A 20,938-nucleotide genomic window follows, 5' to 3' on the forward strand; every position below is an offset into this window, starting at 1 on the left:
CTCTGATAGCCCAACATTCTGTTCCATCCCCTGCATGACTTGCTCTACAACAAACATTTAAGTTACAGCCTTTCTTTTGAAGTGAATTTCATGTCCCAAATTTGAATCAAATTAGAATGTCCCAAATTAGAATGTTAGATGTTTTTAAAAATGTGTTTTTCCCCAGACTTCTCTTGTAGTCAGAGAGCTTTGGAGTATGTATGTGGAACATGTCAGCTTTGCGGGAGACCTGAAATTACCTTTCCCATCTGCCAATACACTTAGCTTCCCCTGTTCTGAGAGATATACAAATGGTGCATCCCAACCTTGTCACACAAAAAAAGAAAGACGCCTCTCCTAGTGATCAAGATATATTGAACTCTGCATCTACCAAATTTCAGCTTCCTAGCTTAACTACTTGTGGGTGGGGACTTTGAGTCTGCTTTTTTATTAGGAGAAATGTAAAAATTTTCAGATTTCTATTATGATTTATTTATTTCAAGCATTTCTATTTCACCTTTATTTTAAGAAAAGAAATGCACAAAGCTAAAGTATGATTAGGATGCCTTGGGCTACACATGTATCTAATTTCAGAACTCTTGCTTACTGATAAGAATCCTAATAATTTTAGTACTCCCGAGTGTGAGGCCCATATAGTGTGCATGTGGTTATTATTTTATATTTTATACAATATCTTTTATACAAAAGGAATAGTTTTTAAAATTATTCTTATAATTTGTGGAGTTCAGAAAGTTTTTTTGTTTGTTGTTAAATGAGTTGTAGAGCAATTGTGAACTCTGACCATGACTGATTTCATTATAGAGTAAAAGCATGTAATTTAGAGCAGGGATAGATAGCCAACTTTGGTATTGTCTGTTCTTGAAACAGCGCTCTGTAGATTGGAAGTGTATTTTGCTACAGCAGTAGAATTCATGTCAGATTTCTTGCCCCTATATTCAGCCTAAGACATCAGATCACAGTCACTTAGGATCATTTCTTTCCGAACATTTGCACTGAATATATGCATAGCCAGATCATCTGATTGCATCATATGCAGACTGGCCAGTGACTTCAGCATGAACTCTGTGAATGAAGCATGACCAGAATCAGGCCCATTCATTACAGGAAAAGCTCTGTTGCACCCAATTATTGTATAAATGGTTTAAACTTTTAGGAATGCTTGCTCCCATGTTGCCCCCACAGCTGCTTTTTTTATTCAGGATTTTTAAAGCTATGCGTTGATGGCAAGGTTTTATTTTCTTTCTTTTTCAAAGTTCCTAAACAGACAAATGTAAAAACAGGCCCCCAGGACAGATTTTGTCATCACCAACATCTCACAATACAGTATGAATGAGTTCTAAGCGAATGCAAAGGAAACCTCAAGGATATGTTAGCACAAAGCAACGTTGTTTAGATCATAAAAGCAAAAATTCCATGTGTTTGTATTAGGACTTGAAAAGGGTTTCCAGTTCATCTTGATGAGGCTAATTGATGCGACAGTCAAACCAGATTAAGATAACATATTGGTTCAAGTCACCCTTTTTACTGCATACTGGAACTACAATTTCAGTCTGTCTTTTAAATTTAAGTCACTTAAACATAACAGATGCCAAATTCCAGGCTGATTCACTGATAATTTTAACACATACTACCTCTATGTCTCAGGACCAAACAAGCTGTGTCACCAGAGATCCATGACTGGATCTCCCATCTCTTTAGTCAAGAGCTGCCACAGGGGCTGAGGTTGGATGTCAATCACTGAATTATAATTTAAGTAAAGGATCAGAAAGAAAGAAAGAACAGTATGACAGTATATATGAATACTTTGTAAAGCTAGAACTAATCAGATGTAATCATAACATCAGTAGATCAGGACTGTGGTACTGGGGGAGGTAACTCTTTTTCTTACTGCTATTTTCCCAATGAAACTGCTAATCCGCAAGCTATTATCAGCCCAGTTACATTCTTTAGAGAAAAGTTACATTCTTTAGAGTGACTGTAGGTTGAATCAAATTGGGGGGGGGGGAAGCATAGACTGTTGCTCTGCGTTTGGTGTTGAAAAGGCCCTTGCTCTCTCTTTTCCTAGGTTAAGGGTCACAGTTCTGTGGAAGAGAGCATACTTTGCATGCAGAAGATCCCAGGTTCACTCCCCAATCTATCCAGTTAGGATGAGAAAGGCTCTCGACTGCAACCCTGCAAGAGTTGCTGCTAGTCAGTGTATCTGAACTAGATGGCAAATGGTCATTATAAGGCAGGTTTTGATGTATGTCCCCTCTCCCTCTGCCATGGTGAAGTGATTGGCCATTATTGGAGTGGTAGGGCAAGTAGGTCAGCAAAGCAATGGAAATGCCTTTGCTCTCTCACTCTCTCTCCTGCTCCCTCTGCCATATTGCAGAGTTGCTGGCCACTGATACATGTCTGAAAGGGGAGGTCTCGGGAGGTAGGCAGTGGATAAGAGCCCTTCACCGTCCTTCAGAATTTCACTGAGGCTAAGCCAAACAAGCTTCCCAAAAGAGGGAATTCTACTGCTATGCCATGACAGTTAAAGCAATGTGATTCCTGCCGTTCATGGGAGAGTCCCAGATGGACTGAGAGGGACACCTTTCTGATCTCAGCTGTGCACTACAGCATGGAACAGGGAGGACAGAAAATACATTTGGTGAGCATTGTCTTCCATGACACAAGACAGATGGACAGACAAAACAGTTGCTACACTTCTTGTATTATCAAAGATGGCCTAGGATGTGTGACAAGCTACTGCTAAATCCAAAAGAAAGAAAAAGCCAGAAAGTTACTGGGAACTTCGTAATGAAAAGTTGGAACAAAGATCCAAAGAAGTGGGATGTCCTAAACCACAGCTCTAAGGTGTTTCTCTTTATGTAATCACTAATAATTAGACCCTCTGTGCCAGGGTGGCCTACAAAAAAATAAAATAGTTAAATTCTTATAGCTAGTTTTTAAAAAAACGAACGGGATGAATATAATTTCCATGCAGAACATACGTCCTCTATACTGTTAAATTTAGCAACCATGTACTTTAGGATTACCAAAGAAAGAAGAATATTTAAGCTAGTAAAATAACAACTTATGCAAACACACAAATACTGTTCTATTTCAAGCATACAGTGAACACGCTCTACAAATATAGTAAATTCTTTTATTAACTGCACTGGAAACCTCCAGAGTGAAAACAAATGAACCATACATACAGTTATGTCCATAACCTCAGTGACTCCCTTTCATATCCAAGAGCATGATCATGGCTCTTCTATTGCTCTTTAAGAGTCACTTTTCCACAAAGAGAGCAATGAATCTTTAAAGTTGCAAGGCCTCCTCATATGCTGCTATCTTTAGCATTTGGATGAAATTGATATGGAAAAATTTTTGAGAGGAAAAATCCTATCCCAGCTGCTCTCATACTCCATGGTGGGAAGAGGGTGCCATGGAAATTTAAGCGCTCCCTATTATCCTGCTGTATTCCTCCTACACACACACACACACACACACACACACACACACACACATCTCAGCACAACCAAATAAGGGGGAGCCAAATGGCTACCGCCAGATGTTGTAGGACTACAAGTCCCATCATATCTGACCACTGACTATGCTGGCAGGGGCTGATGGGAGCTGGAGTCCAACAACATCTGGAAGGCACCATGACTACTCCTGGATTAAATACAAGCTTGGTTCAACAGGCTGTATGACAGTGGAGGGAATTGGTGAGAAGGTAGCATCCCAAACTTACTTCCCCTCTGCTTTCTAAAATCTGATAAAACCAAGATGCAAATTTACAGCTCATGGAAAGTTTACCACCGGTTCTGCAAAACCACAAGATTAAATTAAGGGTGTCTAACTTTTCTGGCCCTATTTGGAATTTTCAATAAAACTACTGTTGTGAGAGGCTTTGCCAGTCACAAAATGGTTACCATGGCCCACTGAAGATAACCCCAGTCATAGTTTTTTGAGCGTGTCCCCTGTTTCCTCATGTGTCTGTGTGTTTTCCTTGAGTGCTAGGCAGGAGGTGGGCAGGCAGACTAGAAGGAGAGAAAAAACCAAAAACCAAACACAGACACACACCCCCACGAGAGTAAGGGGTAAAAACTGCTGCTCCATTTATTGAGATCTCATCTGCACTATATTTTAAAGCAGTGTTTTACTACTTTAAACAGTTCTTACTTCCTTCAAAAAACCCTGGGAACTATAGTTTGCTAACTGTCTATCATTCAAAAACAATTTTAGGGTGGCTTACAACCAATTAAAATACAAGTCCATTAAAATCAGTGCAATAAATAACATTAGGGCCCATCTCCACTCTACATTTAAAGCAGTATTACACCACTTTAAACAGTCATGGTTTTATCCACAAAGAATAATGGGAACTACAGTTTGTTAAGAGTGCTGGGAGTTGTTAAAAGACACACACCCCATCCCTAGGGTTGCCATATTGCCCAGTTAGCTGGGTTTTACCCGAATTCTTTGCATGTCACCCAGTGCCCGTTTAGCCCCTTAGGTGGCCCGGATTCTCAGCTTTAATTAAAAAAAAAAAATGTTTCTAGGCGGTCCGGTTCTCGAGATATACATAAAAATGTCAGCCAACCCCCGACTGTTAATTTTTTTTTAAACATATCTGTCGTGTATAGCACTTAGTAGCTCAGTCTAACCCCGCCCATTCAGGATTGCAGCCAATCAATGTGAAGCCAGTTTGGTTGACCTGGGCATTGTCTAGAAAACCTCATTACAATGCCAGAAAATGGTGGTCCCTCCCCCCCCATTTATCTGAAAATCTCATAAATTGGGTAAGTATATACATTTCATTTTTTTCCCTCTTGTGTCTAGGAGTCAGATCCTGGGCAGTGTTTTCAAAACCTTCCCAATATTTGCTTTTGTGGGGGTAAAAGCATGCTAATCCCATATGCCCAGAGTAAATCCCATTGAATTCAATAGGACTTACTTTTGAGTAGACATGGTTATGAATGTGCTGTAAATTAATGGGACTTTTGAGTGAATGTAAAAAAGAATTGTGTTTGTGTTTAACTCTTTCTGTCCCTCCTCCAGTCCTATTTTAAAGCAAGTAGGCAGGTATTACAGTTTTTATTCTGTAGGAAACTAATACTGATTTTTTTAAAACTAATACTGATTTTTCTGCAATGACCAACTGGTTTGACAATAAACTATTATATGGGCTGTATGTATTTATACATCTGCAGTGTGTGTGTGTGTGTATGCAGTCTTTCCAACAACCCTGTGAGGTAGGGTTGGGAAACCAAGGCAACTCACAATTAGAAATAAATCCCTTTAAAATCCAATAACCATAAAGCAAGAATAAACAGTTGGAAAACAGCCTAAAGAGGCATGATTCTGAATTTTGGGTTGGGTCAATGAAGTTTATTTATTTATTATTTGATTTATATCCCGCCCTTCCTCCCAGTAGGAGCCCAGGGCGGCAAACAAAAGCACTAAAAGCACTTTGAAACATCATAAAAAACAGACTTTAAAATATATTAAAACATCTTTGAAAATATTTTTTAAAAGCTTTAAAAAAATATCTTTTTTAAAAAAAGAAAAGGCTTAAAAAATATTAAAAAGCAATTCCAACACAGACTCAGACTGGGATAAGGTCTCAACTTAAAAGAACAAACTGAAAGAACAAGTTCCTTATCACTTGAGGCTGTAGTTCTCTGCACACTTCCCAGTTTGAATAAGCCCCATTGAATACATTGGGACTTGCTTCTGAGTAAACAAACTTCAGATTGCACTATAAATATATTTAAAAATTGTGTAATTCATAAACATATTTGATAGACATGTTTATATAAATATTTCTTCATACTGTGTCCCAATAAGTATTTGATTTCACACTATGGTTGTAGATGATTTTTTCCTCTACATTTTAAGTGTGCCCTTCTTCCTGGGGGTGGTCATGGTTCTCCGTTGTTTTCATCCTGAGGGGAGGATAGGCTGAGAGATGGTGAGTAGCACATTTAAGGTCTCTTCACCTCCCCCCTTCTTTTATTTGTATTTATTTTATATTTCTCCAGTATCTTCCCCTGACTGTTTTTATGTATTTTAAATATTTTTAGATAAAATAAATAGGAAATCATAATTGTGAACCTCCCTAAAAGCAATTTACCTATCCTTATGTTTAGGCAAAGTGATGGTGTGAAGGCATGCTGGTAGAACAAGAGACCATGTTTGAGACATGTTATAAGGTGTTTGAGGACTTTGTCACACATTACTTTTTGAGACCTGTAGATTCATGTTGGAAAGAACACGTGCATGTATTGAATGGTGGCTTGGGTGCTGTTTTTTCAGTCTACGCTGCATGCGTAGGGAAGGTGATACATCATCTAGCAGCTAGCTTCATAACGTGAGAATGAAAAACATTTGGATCACCATTCACTTGTTTACTTTTCTCACTATTGAGACCACTTCATATATTACTTTTTCATACACAGAAATTTAATCTTTGTATAGGAAAAAGTATTTTGTAAAATATGAAGGACAGTGGCTGCCCAGTCAGTATAACCACTGTACAAGATCTACTCAGCCACTGTAATTACCTTTTTGCTTTGAGTGCCCTGTTGTCTGAGTCTTGGTTCAGGTGTGTATCCAACTTTGATGTGCTTATAGAAGGGGTGTGAAAGTAGTGCCCCCCCAAGTGTGGAGGCTTGGACGAACATTGTGTTATGGAAAACCAAAGTCTGTGTGAAAGTATATATTTGGGAATGCCATCAGTGTAATCCTAAGCACACTTAATAAATAATGTCATATCAAACTTGCACGTCACAAAATATTTTACGGTCGTGTCCATAAGCACCAGGAGTGTAGTCACCCAGGGGATCTTAGTCCCTCTGCTTTTTTGGGAGCAGGGTCCCTATGTCTTCAGGCATCCTACAATCAGCATGAAAAGGGAGTGTGTAAGTCACTGAGAAGAGTCTTCTAATATGCATCCTTGCCTTTCCTGCTGATTGGAGCCAATCAGAGTGAAAGGAGGTGAGTCAGCCACTGAGAAGACTCTTCTCAGTTGCTAACACTCTCCACTTACATGCTGAGTGGCTCATAGAGATGTTTGTTGTGAGAGAATGCATTACCAAAGATCTCATTCTTAATCCAGGAGCAAAAAAGGGTGTACGTGGCTGCACCTATCATGAAGGGACTCTGCACTTCTGAATTTTCTACTAAACAACTGATAAATACCTATGTAACTTTGTGTCTGGAGACTTATTATTAAGAATCACTTTCCATAAGTGTAAGGAGGTATGTCCACACGCAAGCATCCCAGGCACCTAAATGAGGGGCGAGAGCAGCACAGGGACATAAGCAGATGTCTTATACCAGGGATTCCCAAACTTTTATTCTACATAGACCACTTGAAAATTGCTGAGGGTCTGAAAGTATCTGAAAATTTACTATGGGCATATGCAAGATAATTAACTCCCATTAGTGATAAGAGCATGAATTTATAATTATTATTTTAATTAAAACAAGAGGCTTATCAGTACTTTGAAGAGGTTGTTGCTGTTATGTGCCTTCAAGTCGACTATGACTTATGGCGACCCTATGAATCAGCAACCTCCAAGAGCATCTGTCATGAACCACCCTGTTCAGATCTTGTAAGTTCAGGTCTGTGGCTTCCTTTATGGAATCAATCCATCTCTTCTTTGGTCTTCCTCTTTTTCTACTCCCTTCTGTTTTTCCCAGCATTATTGTCTTTTCTAGAGAATCATGTCTTCTCATTATGTGTGTAAAGTATGATAACCTCAGTTTCATCATTTTAGCTTCTAGTAATAGTTCTGGTTTAATTTGTTCTAACACCCACTGATTGGTCTTTTTTGCAGTCCATGGTATGTGCAAAGCTCTCCTCCAACACCACATTTCAAATGAGTGGATTTTTCTCTTATCTGCTTTTTTCACTGTCCAACTTTCACATCCAGAACTGGGTCTTTCATGATGCCTGGTGGGGGGGGGAGCAGGAGAGTAGTTGATAAGACAGACATCCTGGCATAGGTAATCTAATTAGCAAGGTATGTGTGGGGTTGTTGCACACTTCCAGGCCCAGTTTCATTTTGAGTAGGGAGGTAGAACCTATGTAGATGTGGTTGATCAAAGGGAGAAGAAATGTTGAGTTAAGCAAAGCCCAATTCAAGGTGTTGGTTTTGACCTTTAAATCCCTATACAGTTTCGGCCCAGTCTATCTAAAGGAGCGCCTCCAGCATCATCAGCTATGCCGCCCAACAAGATCAGCCTCAAAAGACCTTCTCTCCATCCCATCAGTCAAAACAGCCAACCTGGTGAGGACTAGAGAGAGGGCTTTTTCAGTTGTGGCCCCCACCCTGTGGAGCTCCCTCCCAAATGATCTCCGCCATGCCCCTTCCATGATGAGTTTCCGCCAGGCCTTGAAGACCTGGCTCTTCAGGCAGGCTTTTGGGGTTGGCTAGTTTTATCTTCATTGTTTTTAGTTTTTTAATGTCTAGGTATTGTATGCCTATTTTGTACATCGCCCAGAGTGGCTGGACAGCCAGCCAGATGGGCGACTAATAAATTCAATAAATAAAATTCAATAAATAAATAAATAAAACCTAAGAAACATACAGATACTTTGAATGTCTGAGTGCCTGCACCAGTGGAATACTGGAGGAACTTGTAAAACTTGCTGCTACAGTATTTAGAACTGAGCATGTGGTGTGAAAGACTCCTTTTTCTAACGTTTTGGCTTCTTGTTTTTCTCCACCCACCACATATCTGAAATATATTGTATATGTAATGGTTAACCAGACTGGTGCCCTGACTTACTTTATGTTTGTTGCTATTTTGTGTTTTTATTATGTTTTTATATTGATTGTGTATTTTTATTGTTTTTATATTTGTAAGCTGTCCTGAGCTCTGTTTTTAACAGCAGAAGGGCAGGATATAAATCCTCGTAATCAATCAATAAATATTCCATAGTGTTGGAAACTAGAGTCTAGGCATTTAAGGCTGAAAATGTTGCTTTTTAAAAAATTTCTCACATCTTTCCCCAGTTTTTGGTGGTAATTCCTAGGCACAAAAACAAAACAACTGGACAATCCAAATATTAATATGCAAATATTTGCATAATATGCAAATTAGCCTACCTGGATTTGTGGAACTGGAATATGGCAACCTTACCCATTCCCCTCATAGTGCTACATTTCCCAGAGTGGTTTAACAATCAACTCCTTTTCCCAAGGAACTCAGAATTGTAGCTCTGTGTGAGGGGTATAGAGGTCTCTTAACTCCCAGCAACCTGATTCTTTGGGGAAAACCATGACTGATTAAAGTGGTGTAATACTACTTAAAGGTATAGTGCAGATGGGGCCCTAGTGTCATATATTGTATTGATTTTAATGGATTTGTATTTTAGTTTATTGTGAATCACTTTAATGTTTTTGAGTGATAGGCAGTATACAAATGATTTTAAATAAATAAAAGTAATAATAATAATATACATTATAAGCGACAGAGGCATGACTGCATGATCCTTATGGCTTTTCTGTTCATTCTTTCACCTCACTGGGCCCTGGTATTTCCTGGTATCAGATGCTTCATGAAAACTAGATCTCCAATCCAATGCACAGTTACATGGGACTAAGTCCCACTGAGCTCAGTGGGACTTCTGAGTATACATTCATAGGACTGTGCTATTTGGACTTTGCAGAATCTTTAAGCCGTGTCTTTTGTCCTTCATTGCTGATATCAATGCTCTGATTTAAATGGATTTGAAAACTAAATCAGAGATTTTTCTCCTGTCATTTGTGTAGGATCTAAATAGCAGACTACACAGATGTTAGCAAAGGATACTATTCCCGATACTTGCAATAGTTACTTTATTTTCTAAAATGTTGAGCCTAGCACCAAATAAATGTAGGAGGAATGGGAATACAGTTAAGACATGTGAATAAAAATAGGTATAGTTACCTGGGTCATACATAAAGCACTTTATTGTTGGTATTTTAAAAAACCTCCATGTGTTGTAAAATTAGAAACCATCTCCTGGGAAATATGTTTTTCAGGTGCTACTGCTTAACAAGAGAAGCCTGCTTTCATATATAGCACATCCAGTGCTACCAGGAAACAGAATAGGGAGGTTCATTTTAAGTTTTACTTTGGAGGAGGAAAATATGCACAGTTAGTGTACATGCCTTTTATACAGGCCTCTTGGAACTCTATATAATGTCACACCATTAAAAGGGATATGCATATGCTTGCATGTTTTGCAACTAAACTCAGATCCCCCATGGGGATCAGTGCAAAGGGGTTGGAATCACTCCCAAAGTATCACATATAAAAATGGAATCATTATACACTTGTCAAAAGGTATATTTAGCCCTAAAGATAGTAAACAGCTTGCCTGACACCTCACACTGAACTAGAAACGAACCCAGGAATCCTGACTCATAATCCACTTTCCTAAACATAGATCACTCACATTTGGAAACTCTCAAGGGCGTCACGAAAGTTGAACCTACCTCATAGGAGGAATTTTCTCCACCAAGAACAAGATATGTCCATCACAACAGAAATTAGACACTGGTTTTCAATAAATAACACTTAACAGTACAATAATCAGCATGCTCACTCAAAAGTTCATCTCTCTGCACTTTCTGTGTATTTAGGACTACAATCTCAAAAATAAAAACACTCAAAAAACTAATTAGCATGGTGTATTTCTATTTTGTAATAGCTTGTAATCGGTGCATACTTGTGAAAGGTTAACACAGGCATGTAAACTTAATTTATCTTGATTAATGTATACTCGAAGGCAGGTAGCTGAATTTGTGAAGTGAATATTCAAAAACACCATTTGGGGTGATATGAAAGTTCTAGCAGTAGCATTAAATCTGTGAGATGGGGCATTCATAAACATAGGTTCTCTGTGGATGTTGAAGTCAAACAAGTGATGACTGTCCTTGGGAATTACTGAATGTGAAAAATGCCAGTTTTGAATGATTTGTTTTAAAATACAACATTATCCCATACAAAAATCCAGCCCAATTTTATTTTCTACTACAATGATGATAGCATTGTTCTTGCAAAAGGAACAGAAGGCCCTTTTCTGGTATGGGGATTGGATAGACCAACCTTGCACTTAATTCTAAGGACGATTCAATTGCTAGCAAAAATGTGCACTAGCAAACTGCAGCAGCATTGGTATGACAGCTGAGGCAGTGGCTCATTCCACTACTGTCAAAATTTAGTCTGTAAACCTTTGAGGGCAGTTGTTTATCGTTTTGCTTATGAGAGTCTAGCAAATGCCATGTACACTGACGATGCTATATAATCAAATGAATGAATGACAAGTCTCCATGGTTCAGCCAGCTAGAAGAAGATGCCATCCTCCCCCCAACTACCAATTTGCTTATTAGTGTCAGCTCTTCACTGAGACAGCAGTGTCGGTGGGGGTGCAGGCAGGGCTGAAGATTCCTTGGTAATTGCCAGGCCGTAAGTCCTCAGCCGGCAGCTTGGCTATAAATCTGCCAGGCTAGCAAGGAGAAAGCAAGATAAGGGCAGAGGCCATTCAAAGCTTACGTGGCAAGCCAGAAATCCAGAAGAGACATCAGTGAAGGTCCGGGTCTAGTTTGCCGAGAGATCAGTCCAAGTCAAGGTTCAGGGAATAGGAAGACACACAGTGGTCACTCCTGCCGTTGTAGTCAGCAACAAGCTGAAACCAAGGTTTGACTTTTAAGGAGCAGGTTTGTCAGCAGGTGTGAGCCATCAGTGTTTTGGCCTTAAGTGGCCAGGCCTGCCCCTCTTCTGCCTGACCTTCTGTTGTCTACGTTCTGCAGGTGAGGGGGGAGTATCCTGTTCACTGGCTGCGTCTGGCTGAAGGGCTTCAGCTGTGTCTGGGGTGCTCTGCAGCTGAGGGGGAGAAGGAGCTGGGTTCTCAGGAGTTTCTTCCATTTCTCCTTCTGGGTCTGCTGCTGTTACTCCTGAGTCATCCTCATCTGATGAGTCCTCTGACGGGGCCATGACACTTAGCCCTGCTACTTACTACACCAGCAGTAACTGGACAACTATTCTTTTCAAAGCACCTAGCCACGAATTATGAATAAGGACCAAGCAGTTAGCATGGGATGTCTAGCAACAAGAGCGTGACAGATAGCTAAAACAAGTCCTGCAATCTTTGTTGTAGGAGCCACTTAAAACTGTGCACCTTTTAAAGAGCACTTTGGTTACTTAAGCCACTTGATTATTGACTGTTTCCTATGGGTTCCTTGCAAAACTTTTCATGTGAATCCATCCTTAAGCAAATCACGTAACCTTTTTATTACTCCATTTTCAGTGGCTTGAGAGCCAACTATTTTGTTGTTGTTAATGAAAATCAATTACAACTACAATTTGTGTCTCCTACAGAAATCAACTGTATGAGCAAGTCTGAAAAATTACATAATATACTTGAATTTCTTATCTGCCCTTCACCATAAGGTCCAAGGGCACGTTACAACAATATAAACTTAAATTATTATTTTTAAAGAATAATTATTAAATGTTATTAAAATCATTTAAAATAATATAGGACAGGAGTAGTCAACATAGTGTCTTTGTGAACTTATAATGAGCATGTTTTAGCATGTCTTTTTTTCAACCATGTGTCACTCTTTTCTATAAAACATAGCTCACAACATGCACAGGACTGCTGCTCAGTGTTGTGAAAATTAAGGGATACTAGCAAAATAAGCATTGACACATAAATGCTGTATTTATCAAGAAACTTTGGAGCACACAGGCATAAAAGCACAGTTACTGCTCAGTAGGGATGGGATTCATTGGCCTGTGCCAGTTTCAACGTATTTCATCAGCCTAACAAACCAGTATTGATTCAAGTTCATTCTTTGTGCGCTAGCTGCTGCTTTTACTGATCTGGTTTTTCCCCTCACAAAAAAAAATGACAAAATGGAAAGAAAAATCAATAAAATTATGATACAATGTCAGTATTTTAGAGGTGAATTTTTTTAAAAAAGCGTTTTTGAAAATAGCATGGAAAATCACTACATAAAAATCTGATCTGCATCTATAGAGAATAAGAAAATGGAAAATTCTGTACCAAATCCGTATTGGGCAGAATTCTAGCACATCCCTACTGCTTAGTATGGTTAACCTGATGCCGAAAAAGAAAAAAGGAAACCAGGTCTCTTCTTCTTCTTCTGTTTTGTATGCTCTGAGGTTTGCATTTCTCGGTATATGAGCTCCCTTGGAAATGGAGATCTTTTTATTAGACCCTGCCTACATGCTCCTTCCTTGTGGGAAATGAAAACAGTCACAGCAAGGAGCATGGCCTTTTCACCGATAGCCCTGAGTTAAATTAACAACCTTCTAGAAGCTGGCATACGTTTGGATGCTTCCATCCTGGATTCTAAAAAAGAAACATAAAATCTACTTATTCTGCAAGGCTTTGGGCATAGGATGGATTATACTTCCTACTTATGAGCATGTTAGTACTGTTGGTGCTCCTGCTTGCTTTACATTTGTACTGTTTTAAAGTGTTGTCTTTTAAAAACTGAATTATTATTCAGTCTTGTGTGATTCTACTACTTCAATCACATGGAGGGATGCAACAAAATAGTTTTAACATCCACCTTAAAAAGAGTTACAGCTGCAAAACTAAGCAAATTGAGTTGAAAACACCTACTGAAGTCAGTGAAATTTACAAGTTAATTGCCTTAATTTACAGTTCTTTGTGAACAGCAATGGGCAAAGATCTTCACAAATTCACCTGTTAAAAGACCTTTTAAGGAGATATTCAGCTTCGACCATGCAGAGGGCAGAGAGAAGGAATGGATTCATACACACATCCAAACAGGTGATCAGCAGTGTCAAAGCTTGCTGCTGTGACAGCTAGGGGTTATGCTTGAATCCACTCCTGCAAGGATCATGTTCATGATGGATGCATGATTTTTACTCTGTATCATACACCTTAATACTTGTGACTCACATTCATGACAATCTAAGAACAGAAGCCTATTTCAAGACACAGATCACACTGAGATTAAAGCCAATGACTACAATCCAGTGCACAGAAATTAATGCTTAAGTCCCACTGAAATAAATGGTTTTATATCTGTGGTACAGTATTCCTGTTGAGATATGACAGGCACCCACTATCTGTACTTTCTGGAAACAAATGAAAAGTTTTTGTTTTGACAAGCTTTTCCCAACTAGATGAAATGTTTCTGCCTAGGTGTTCATTGTTGCTTTTAAACCTATACTTGATTGTTCTTGTACTGTTCTAAAAAATATTTTAAATGTTTTAAGGATATGTCCATAAATCGCATTGGGACACACGTGTAGAAGGCAATTCACATATGAATCATCATCATCAGCCACTAAACTTGGCTGGATTGTGACCAAGAAGGCTTTGGGCAAGAAATAGTCATTTGAATACTTGAAACTAAAATAATAATTTTAGCTAGTACAAGTTTTGGATAGCATTTGGGTCTTCCTGATCAATTAATGCATGACTTTTTGGCTCTGTTGAGCCCAGGGGTGACGGACCCAGCCTCCTTCCCGAGGAAGGAGGGGGAAGGCATGAGTTTCAGAAGCCTCAGCCGTTAGGTAGCATGGACGATCCAGCTGTTGTTGAGTCTAACGCCGACCTTGGGGAAGAGAGTGAGTTGCCCGCCCCACCAGTTCCCATGGCTGGTCCTGCCCCTCAATGGGACAGCGCTCAGCCCCCCAGCACTCCCACGGGACTGTTGGGGGATGCTCCTGAGAGAGCAGACACTCCTCCTTCACCAAGCAGTATCTTAGAAACGCCCGACGCTTCCCCGCCCACCGCTCTCCCGCCTGCCAATCAGGAACCTGTGCTTTCCGATGAGCCCTCACAGGCTCGCCCCCCCCACCGCGCTCACGGCGTCGGGAGAAGCAGACAGGGCAGAAGGGGGCGTGTGTGCGACGGAGTGAGAGGTTATGCCCCAAGACCTCTCCTATTTGAGGCTACCGCACCCAGAAGTAGGCACTGAGTCAACTTTCCTCACAAGTGGCAGAGCATGTCTAGAGTGCAGTTAGGGATTGTAGTGAGTTAGCATAGGGGTTTCTATGAGGTGCACAGCCTTTGATGTATTCATTACTTTAATAAAACAAGAATTGATTGCACCCTCATCTCCGACTGGTGGTTCTCGCTCTGAACTGGACAGGTTCTATGTTTATTCCAGTAACTTGGAATAAATAAATAATAGTTTACTATACACTTATGCATGTATTTGTTCATTCATTATTACTATTATTATTAATCATTATTCCAAGGTATCCTATTGAGCCTATAAATTTAGTTATACGTTCAGAAAACGAGAATCACCAGATGTAGCATATTTAATTTGAATTGTCAGAAAGACTTGACTACCACAAGTTCTGTAGAGGTCTGTTAGCTAATATATCTTTACATGTACATATTGAATGAAACAGCAGAAATAATACTTTACAGTTTGATGAACAACATATGACACAGAATCCTATACTCACAAAAAAGGCTTGCAGACTTATAAAAAATCTACCACATGTAATTTTGCACCTTCTACTCTACCTCAACAATCATAAAAAAAATCTCAGTGACCTCTATTATAAATAATAGAGTGGTTTAAAGGAATGCTAACTATAAATGCATTGGATGAAATATTAAAATACCTCCAATATAATTTAAAATTTTAAATGAAACTTATATGACAAACAGAAGTGTAGTCCAAACTGAAGTTGGTTGTTAAAATACCAAGGGCCGTATGGCTTTGCATAACATCTTCCAAAGATTGTTACATCTCTTTATATACAGCCCTCAATAGAGATTTATGCATGTGTGCCCCCTTATGTACATGGAGCGCCTTCAAAAGCAGCTCCATATGCACATCATTTGAATGTATAGGTGTGTACCCCTTTCTATTATATGCATCAGAGCTCCCATATCCACAAATAATTACTTGATGTAGGTGATATTTTTAACATAACGAATTCATTTTTTTATTTTATTTTTTATTTTATTTATTATTTTATTTATTATTTTATTTATATCCTGCCCTTCCTCCCAGCAGGAGCCCAGGGCGGCAATTCATAATTGTGTGATACATATATACGGTATTTAGGTTAAAATATGGCATGTTTTCATTCCATCAGTTTCTTTGATAAGTTAATAAATATAACTAATAAATATAGCTAACCCCTGGCCTGGGGGCCTAAATTGGCCCCCAAGCACATTTTTCTCCCCCACCCACAAGACTTCGAATTTTGGCAGAAGCAGTAAAAATAAAATAGACACAGTACTAGATGGGCAGAAGCATTTAAACCCCTTTGTCCAGACTAGCATCCTGATAGGGATGCAAATCATTCCCTCCTCTCTCATCAGATCATGTGAAGAACAGGGAGGGACAATCTGCATTCCAATCAGCTGAAGAGGGGGAGTTATCACCCCACTTTCCTGCTCATCAAATGATCAGCCTGGTGATTGGGGAGGAGGCAATCCCTATCAGGGTACTGAGTTGGGCACAGAATATGGCTGTTTTGGACACAACCCAGTTTTGGACACAACCACTGCTTGCATGTGGACCCAAAGTTGGGAGAGTTGGCCAAGAGAGAATGCGGGGAGGGGGGAAAGTTGGCCACTCCTGATGTAATTCAAGCCTGGAAAGACAAAATATTACTTATGAATGACTAATACTAATAATATTATGCCAGTGAACAATTGGGTGCATCAAACCTTAAGAACTGTACCTTTGCTAAGATCTTCTGTGAGCTCCCTATGGAAGGGAACAGAGTTTGGATTTGTCAGCCAGTGTATTATGGTGGTTAGAGTGTTGGACTGGGACCAGGGAGACAAGTGTTCAAATCCCCAGTCAGCCCTGAAGCTCACTGGGTGATATTGGGCCAGTCACTGTCTCTCAGCTTAACCTACCTCACAGGGGTTTTGTGAGGATAAAATGGGAAAGGGGAGATCCATGTATGCCACCTTGACCTCCTTGGAAAAAAGTCAGGGATATAAATATAGAAACAAATCAATAATAATCCATAAATGCTGGATTATTTGCTGTTTCGGACATACCTCTTAATTTTTAGGAGCAGGATCCAACATTCCTGTTCTGCTAGTGCAAGAGACTTGGACTAGTGGAATGGAACTTTCCCTTCCTCTTCCCTCCTCTACAGCCTCCTGCGCACTCTCAAAATCAGCTCTGGAGGGTTGAGGGACCCTCCAGAGAAGATTTTGGTGCATGCAGAGGGAGAAGAGGAAACAGAAGTGCCACTGAGTCAGCAGATTCCGAAGTGGAAACTGTACAAGAAGGAGCTAATCATATTTGTGACAAGAAAATACTATAATACTTTTAAATATTCCAAAGAGTTAATTCACATGGATCCCTGCCTAAATACTGGGGCAGAACACAGAGACAGCCAGCAGCCATTTCTATTATCACAGCTAATGCAATCATTGGAACAGCATGGCTGTCCCTGGATATAGCCAGGTTCACACCAGCATTTCATAAAACAATGGCTGCAGAGGGACGATGCCTGCTCATATGTAGAGAAAACAGACTGTGCAAATCAATCCTTGGTTTTAAGCACATGCATCAGCTTTTTGGCAGTGAAGACTGCACTGACATGATACAATAGGGTTTTCCTCCAACAGTGTACTTCTTCAAAGGATTTAACTTAATTTTTTTACTGCAGTTCACAACATACACTTCTCAATACAAACCAAAAAGAGAGGATATAAAAACTATACATTGCCCTTATGCTTTTTCTCAGAAGATGACATTTCCTCATGTAAAGCTGCAATGTACAGTTAAATAGGCTCTTAAAGCCAGGTCCAGTGTCAGTGGCCAAAAATAAGAGAGCATTTGCTTGGGCCCACACCAAGGCAATCGGCTTACCACTGACTGAAGCTCTACAATATCCATCTCAACACAAACAAAATCTTAAATTATGTTTACACGTGCAAAAAAAGAAAAAGAGGGGGCTGGTCTTGAGCTGCTAAGGGCCAAATGACGCCTTCACTTCTCCTTTCTATCATTGGAGCTTGGAGGTTGTAGTAGAGAGAAGAGTCACCCTTCTCACCAGACTTTGCTCTCTTCACAGGAAGTTGCCTTATACTGAGAGTAAGACCATTCATTGGTCCATCTAGCTCAGTATTGTCTGCGTATTGACTGGCAGCGGCTCTCCAGGATTTCAGATGGGGTTTCTCCCAGCCCAACCTGGAAATGCTGGGATGATTGAACCTGTGACTTTCTGCATGCAAAGCATGAAGAGCACATGCTCTACTGCTGAGCCATGGCCCTTCACTCCCTCCATTCTCCTTCAAGCAGCTGTTTAAAGGAAACTTAGCCTGTGAACATGATGTGTGCCTATATGCCCACTGCAGAACACACTGAGCTGGCCATTGTCTGTTTGTTCTTCAACATCATAGGTGGCATCCTGGAGCAGTTTCCTGTTTGGAGCACCCAGCTCATCCCATTCCCTTCATTCTGTGGCAAAGAATCAGGCTCTCAAGCTCAGTAGTGCATCCTCGCTTACATCCTCAGTGCCTGGAGAGTGGCAATGACTGGTGAAGCAACCAAGGGAACCGGAGGATCAAGAGGAGAGGGGAAAGAGATGGGTCCTTCTCAAACGTGTGCTGGTGCCAGGGAGTGCAGCAACACAGCAGCAGCCTGACCAAGGGAACGAGAAGGAAGACAGAGTATGTCTAGATCTTGGCCACATTTAGTTATTTATTTATACATTGTATTTGTATATTGCCCCATAGCCGAAGCTCTCTAGGCGGCTTACAACAATCAAAACATTAAAAACAAACATACAAATTTAAAAACAAATTCACACCATATTATTCTACTTTAAACATTCATGGCTTCCCCAAAGAATCCTGGGAAAGGTACTTTGTGAAAGGTGCTGAGAGTTCTTAGGAGACCCTTATTCCCCTCACACAGCTGCAATTTCCAGAGTGATTTAACAGTCAATCCCTCTTCCCAGGGAACTCCAGAAATTGTAGGTCAGTGAGGGAAATAGGGGGTCATATAATAGTAGAACAAATGTATGGTGCAATGTGGTCATTGCCTTCTGCACATGTTAGAGTGAATGTGCACCTCTGTGTGCTCCTTGTGTTTATTCTGGGTGTGCCCAGGGGTGTAGTCGTCTGGGGTAATGGGGGGGGTCATAGACCAGATACTTTTTTGGGAGCAGGGTCCCAGCCAAGTCCCTGTGTACAAGCCAATCAGAGTGAGAGGAGGTTAGTCAGTCACTGAGAAGACTCTTCTCAGGAGCTAACACACATACTCCCCTTTCATGCTGATTGGTTCTTAGGAACATCTGTTGTAGTGGAGTGTGGACTCACAAGATGACAGGGAGAGCAAGGGAGACAAGGGAAAGCGGAAAAGGGAGGCATGGATGTGAAAGAGTGTGGTATGACTATCATGAAGGGACCCTGCACTTCTGAATTTGCCACTACACTACTGGGTGTGCCACACCATTCCTACTTCAAGAGGTGTAAGGTGATAGTCTCCTTCTCCTCTTCTGTCCGGGTGGTGGCTGTGGGAGGGGTAAGCCTTATCCCAGATGCTGACTTGATCTGGCAAAATGACCTGTAAGTGCAAATTTGCTTTAGCTAGGCTCACCTTTACCATCCTCTGAGGTGACCCAGATATGAGAAATAATATAAATCACTGAGGTATTTGGTATAAGTTTCCTAAGTTTGGAGTGGGGTGTTTCCCAGAGACTATGGAACATTATGAAAGAGACAAAGGAGTTTTGTTTATTAACCTTATCTTTGCATACACTATGTTTGAATTTTATCCTCTTTCATAATCACTTTCTGATGCCTGATAAACCCCACTCTTTAACCTTTGTAACTGAATTACCCAACAAACTACCTCAGTGTAACCCTTCTGTTTCCCATCTCCCTCTTTTTTTTTAAAGGAAGAGCTGAGGTTCATTCATGCTGATAAGACTCACACAGTATTCCCTCCCAGCAAACAGTAGTAAAAAGTGTTTTTGAGCAAACTACCAGAGTCTAAAGGTAGGAAGCTGTGATAATGACCTATGTGCCTTAACTCTTACATGATTTCACTCAGTCATGGTGCAGGTTTTTGTGAGCCCCAGGCAAAAGGCCTCTAGTGGGTCCCTCTGCCCCCTTTATATGCACATAAGGGATGAGGACCATGTGGCCCTCCATATGGGACTACAACTCCCATCGTCATTGACCATTGGCCATGCTGGTGGAGGCTGATGGGAACTGGAGTCCAACAACATCTGGAGGGCCACAACCTCCCTAGTCCTGATGTACATTTTCCAGAATCTGCTCCCCACCAGTGGCACTACGCTGCTGCTGCTGCTGCTGCTCCTCTTACTCACTGAAGAACTTTTATAGGACTCCTTCCTTTCCCTTCCACCACCCTCTGGCATTGCTAGGGAGGGGAGACGAGTGAGTTCTGGCCAGGGGGCTCCAAGGACATGAAAAAGCAGTGATGGTGGCAGCAGCAGGAGGGCAGGGAGAAGGAGCAATAGCAACTGCTTGTCAGGCACAAACTCTTTGTCCTTGGCCAGTACAGGGGAAATGTATATACATTATATACAGTAATAAAGAGTGCATATGCACAGTCTGTCCCAGGGGGTGGGGGCGTTCACTCTTACAAGCATTTAAAAGGAGCAAATGCTCTCTTTGCCGCCCCTCTTTTCCTCCCTTCAAACCTGGCTAACTCCAACATTCTCAGGCCTGGCATTGGCAACCAGTGCTCCCCCTCCCACCCATTCAGGGGCCCTGGCACATGTCTGACAATGCCATCCACTGATGCCTGGCCTGGATTCACTAGAAAACAAATTAAATGGAAAACAGCAATTCATTAAAACCAAAAGTTACTTGCTCAGTTTTGAAGGAGAAAAATTAAAATTGCTTTAAATGTAATACTTACCCATTTCCTGGGCCGGCCTCTTGGTCGTTTTTCTCCAGTAGCTTCTGCTTTCTGTAAAAACA

At 40.6% G+C, this 20,938-nt stretch overlaps 1 protein-coding gene and 1 long non-coding RNA gene across 7 annotated transcripts in view; one reads left to right on the plus strand and one right to left on the minus strand.

The window, feature by feature from the left end:
- The window catches only part of LOC133390702 (uncharacterized), a 71,576-nt gene extending 51,512 nt beyond the window's left edge, over nt 1–20,064 (plus strand). Inside the window, exons 3-4 of the long non-coding RNA XR_009764457.1 lie at nt 18,383–18,652; nt 19,885–20,064. This is a non-coding gene — a long non-coding RNA (uncharacterized LOC133390702). The remainder of the gene's footprint in view (nt 1–18,382; nt 18,653–19,884) is intronic.
- Nucleotides 1–20,938, minus strand: part of HMGA2 (high mobility group AT-hook 2) — a 227,434-nt gene that overhangs the window by 185,004 nt on the left and 21,492 nt on the right. For 5 of the 6 annotated variants that reach the window (XM_061639812.1, XM_061639811.1, XM_061639816.1 and 2 more), the window contains one exon: nt 20,877–20,927. In XM_061639812.1, the coding sequence (XP_061495796.1) occupies nt 20,877–20,927 (51 nt within the window). Of the gene's footprint in view, nt 1–18,674; nt 19,551–20,876; nt 20,928–20,938 lie in introns of those variants that run through there. The other variant, XM_061639815.1, reaches the window with a different exon arrangement.

Source organism: Rhineura floridana, chromosome 8 (genome assembly GCF_030035675.1).
Source record: "Rhineura floridana isolate rRhiFlo1 chromosome 8, rRhiFlo1.hap2, whole genome shotgun sequence".
Classification (NCBI taxonomy): Eukaryota; Metazoa; Chordata; class Lepidosauria; order Squamata; family Rhineuridae; genus Rhineura; species Rhineura floridana.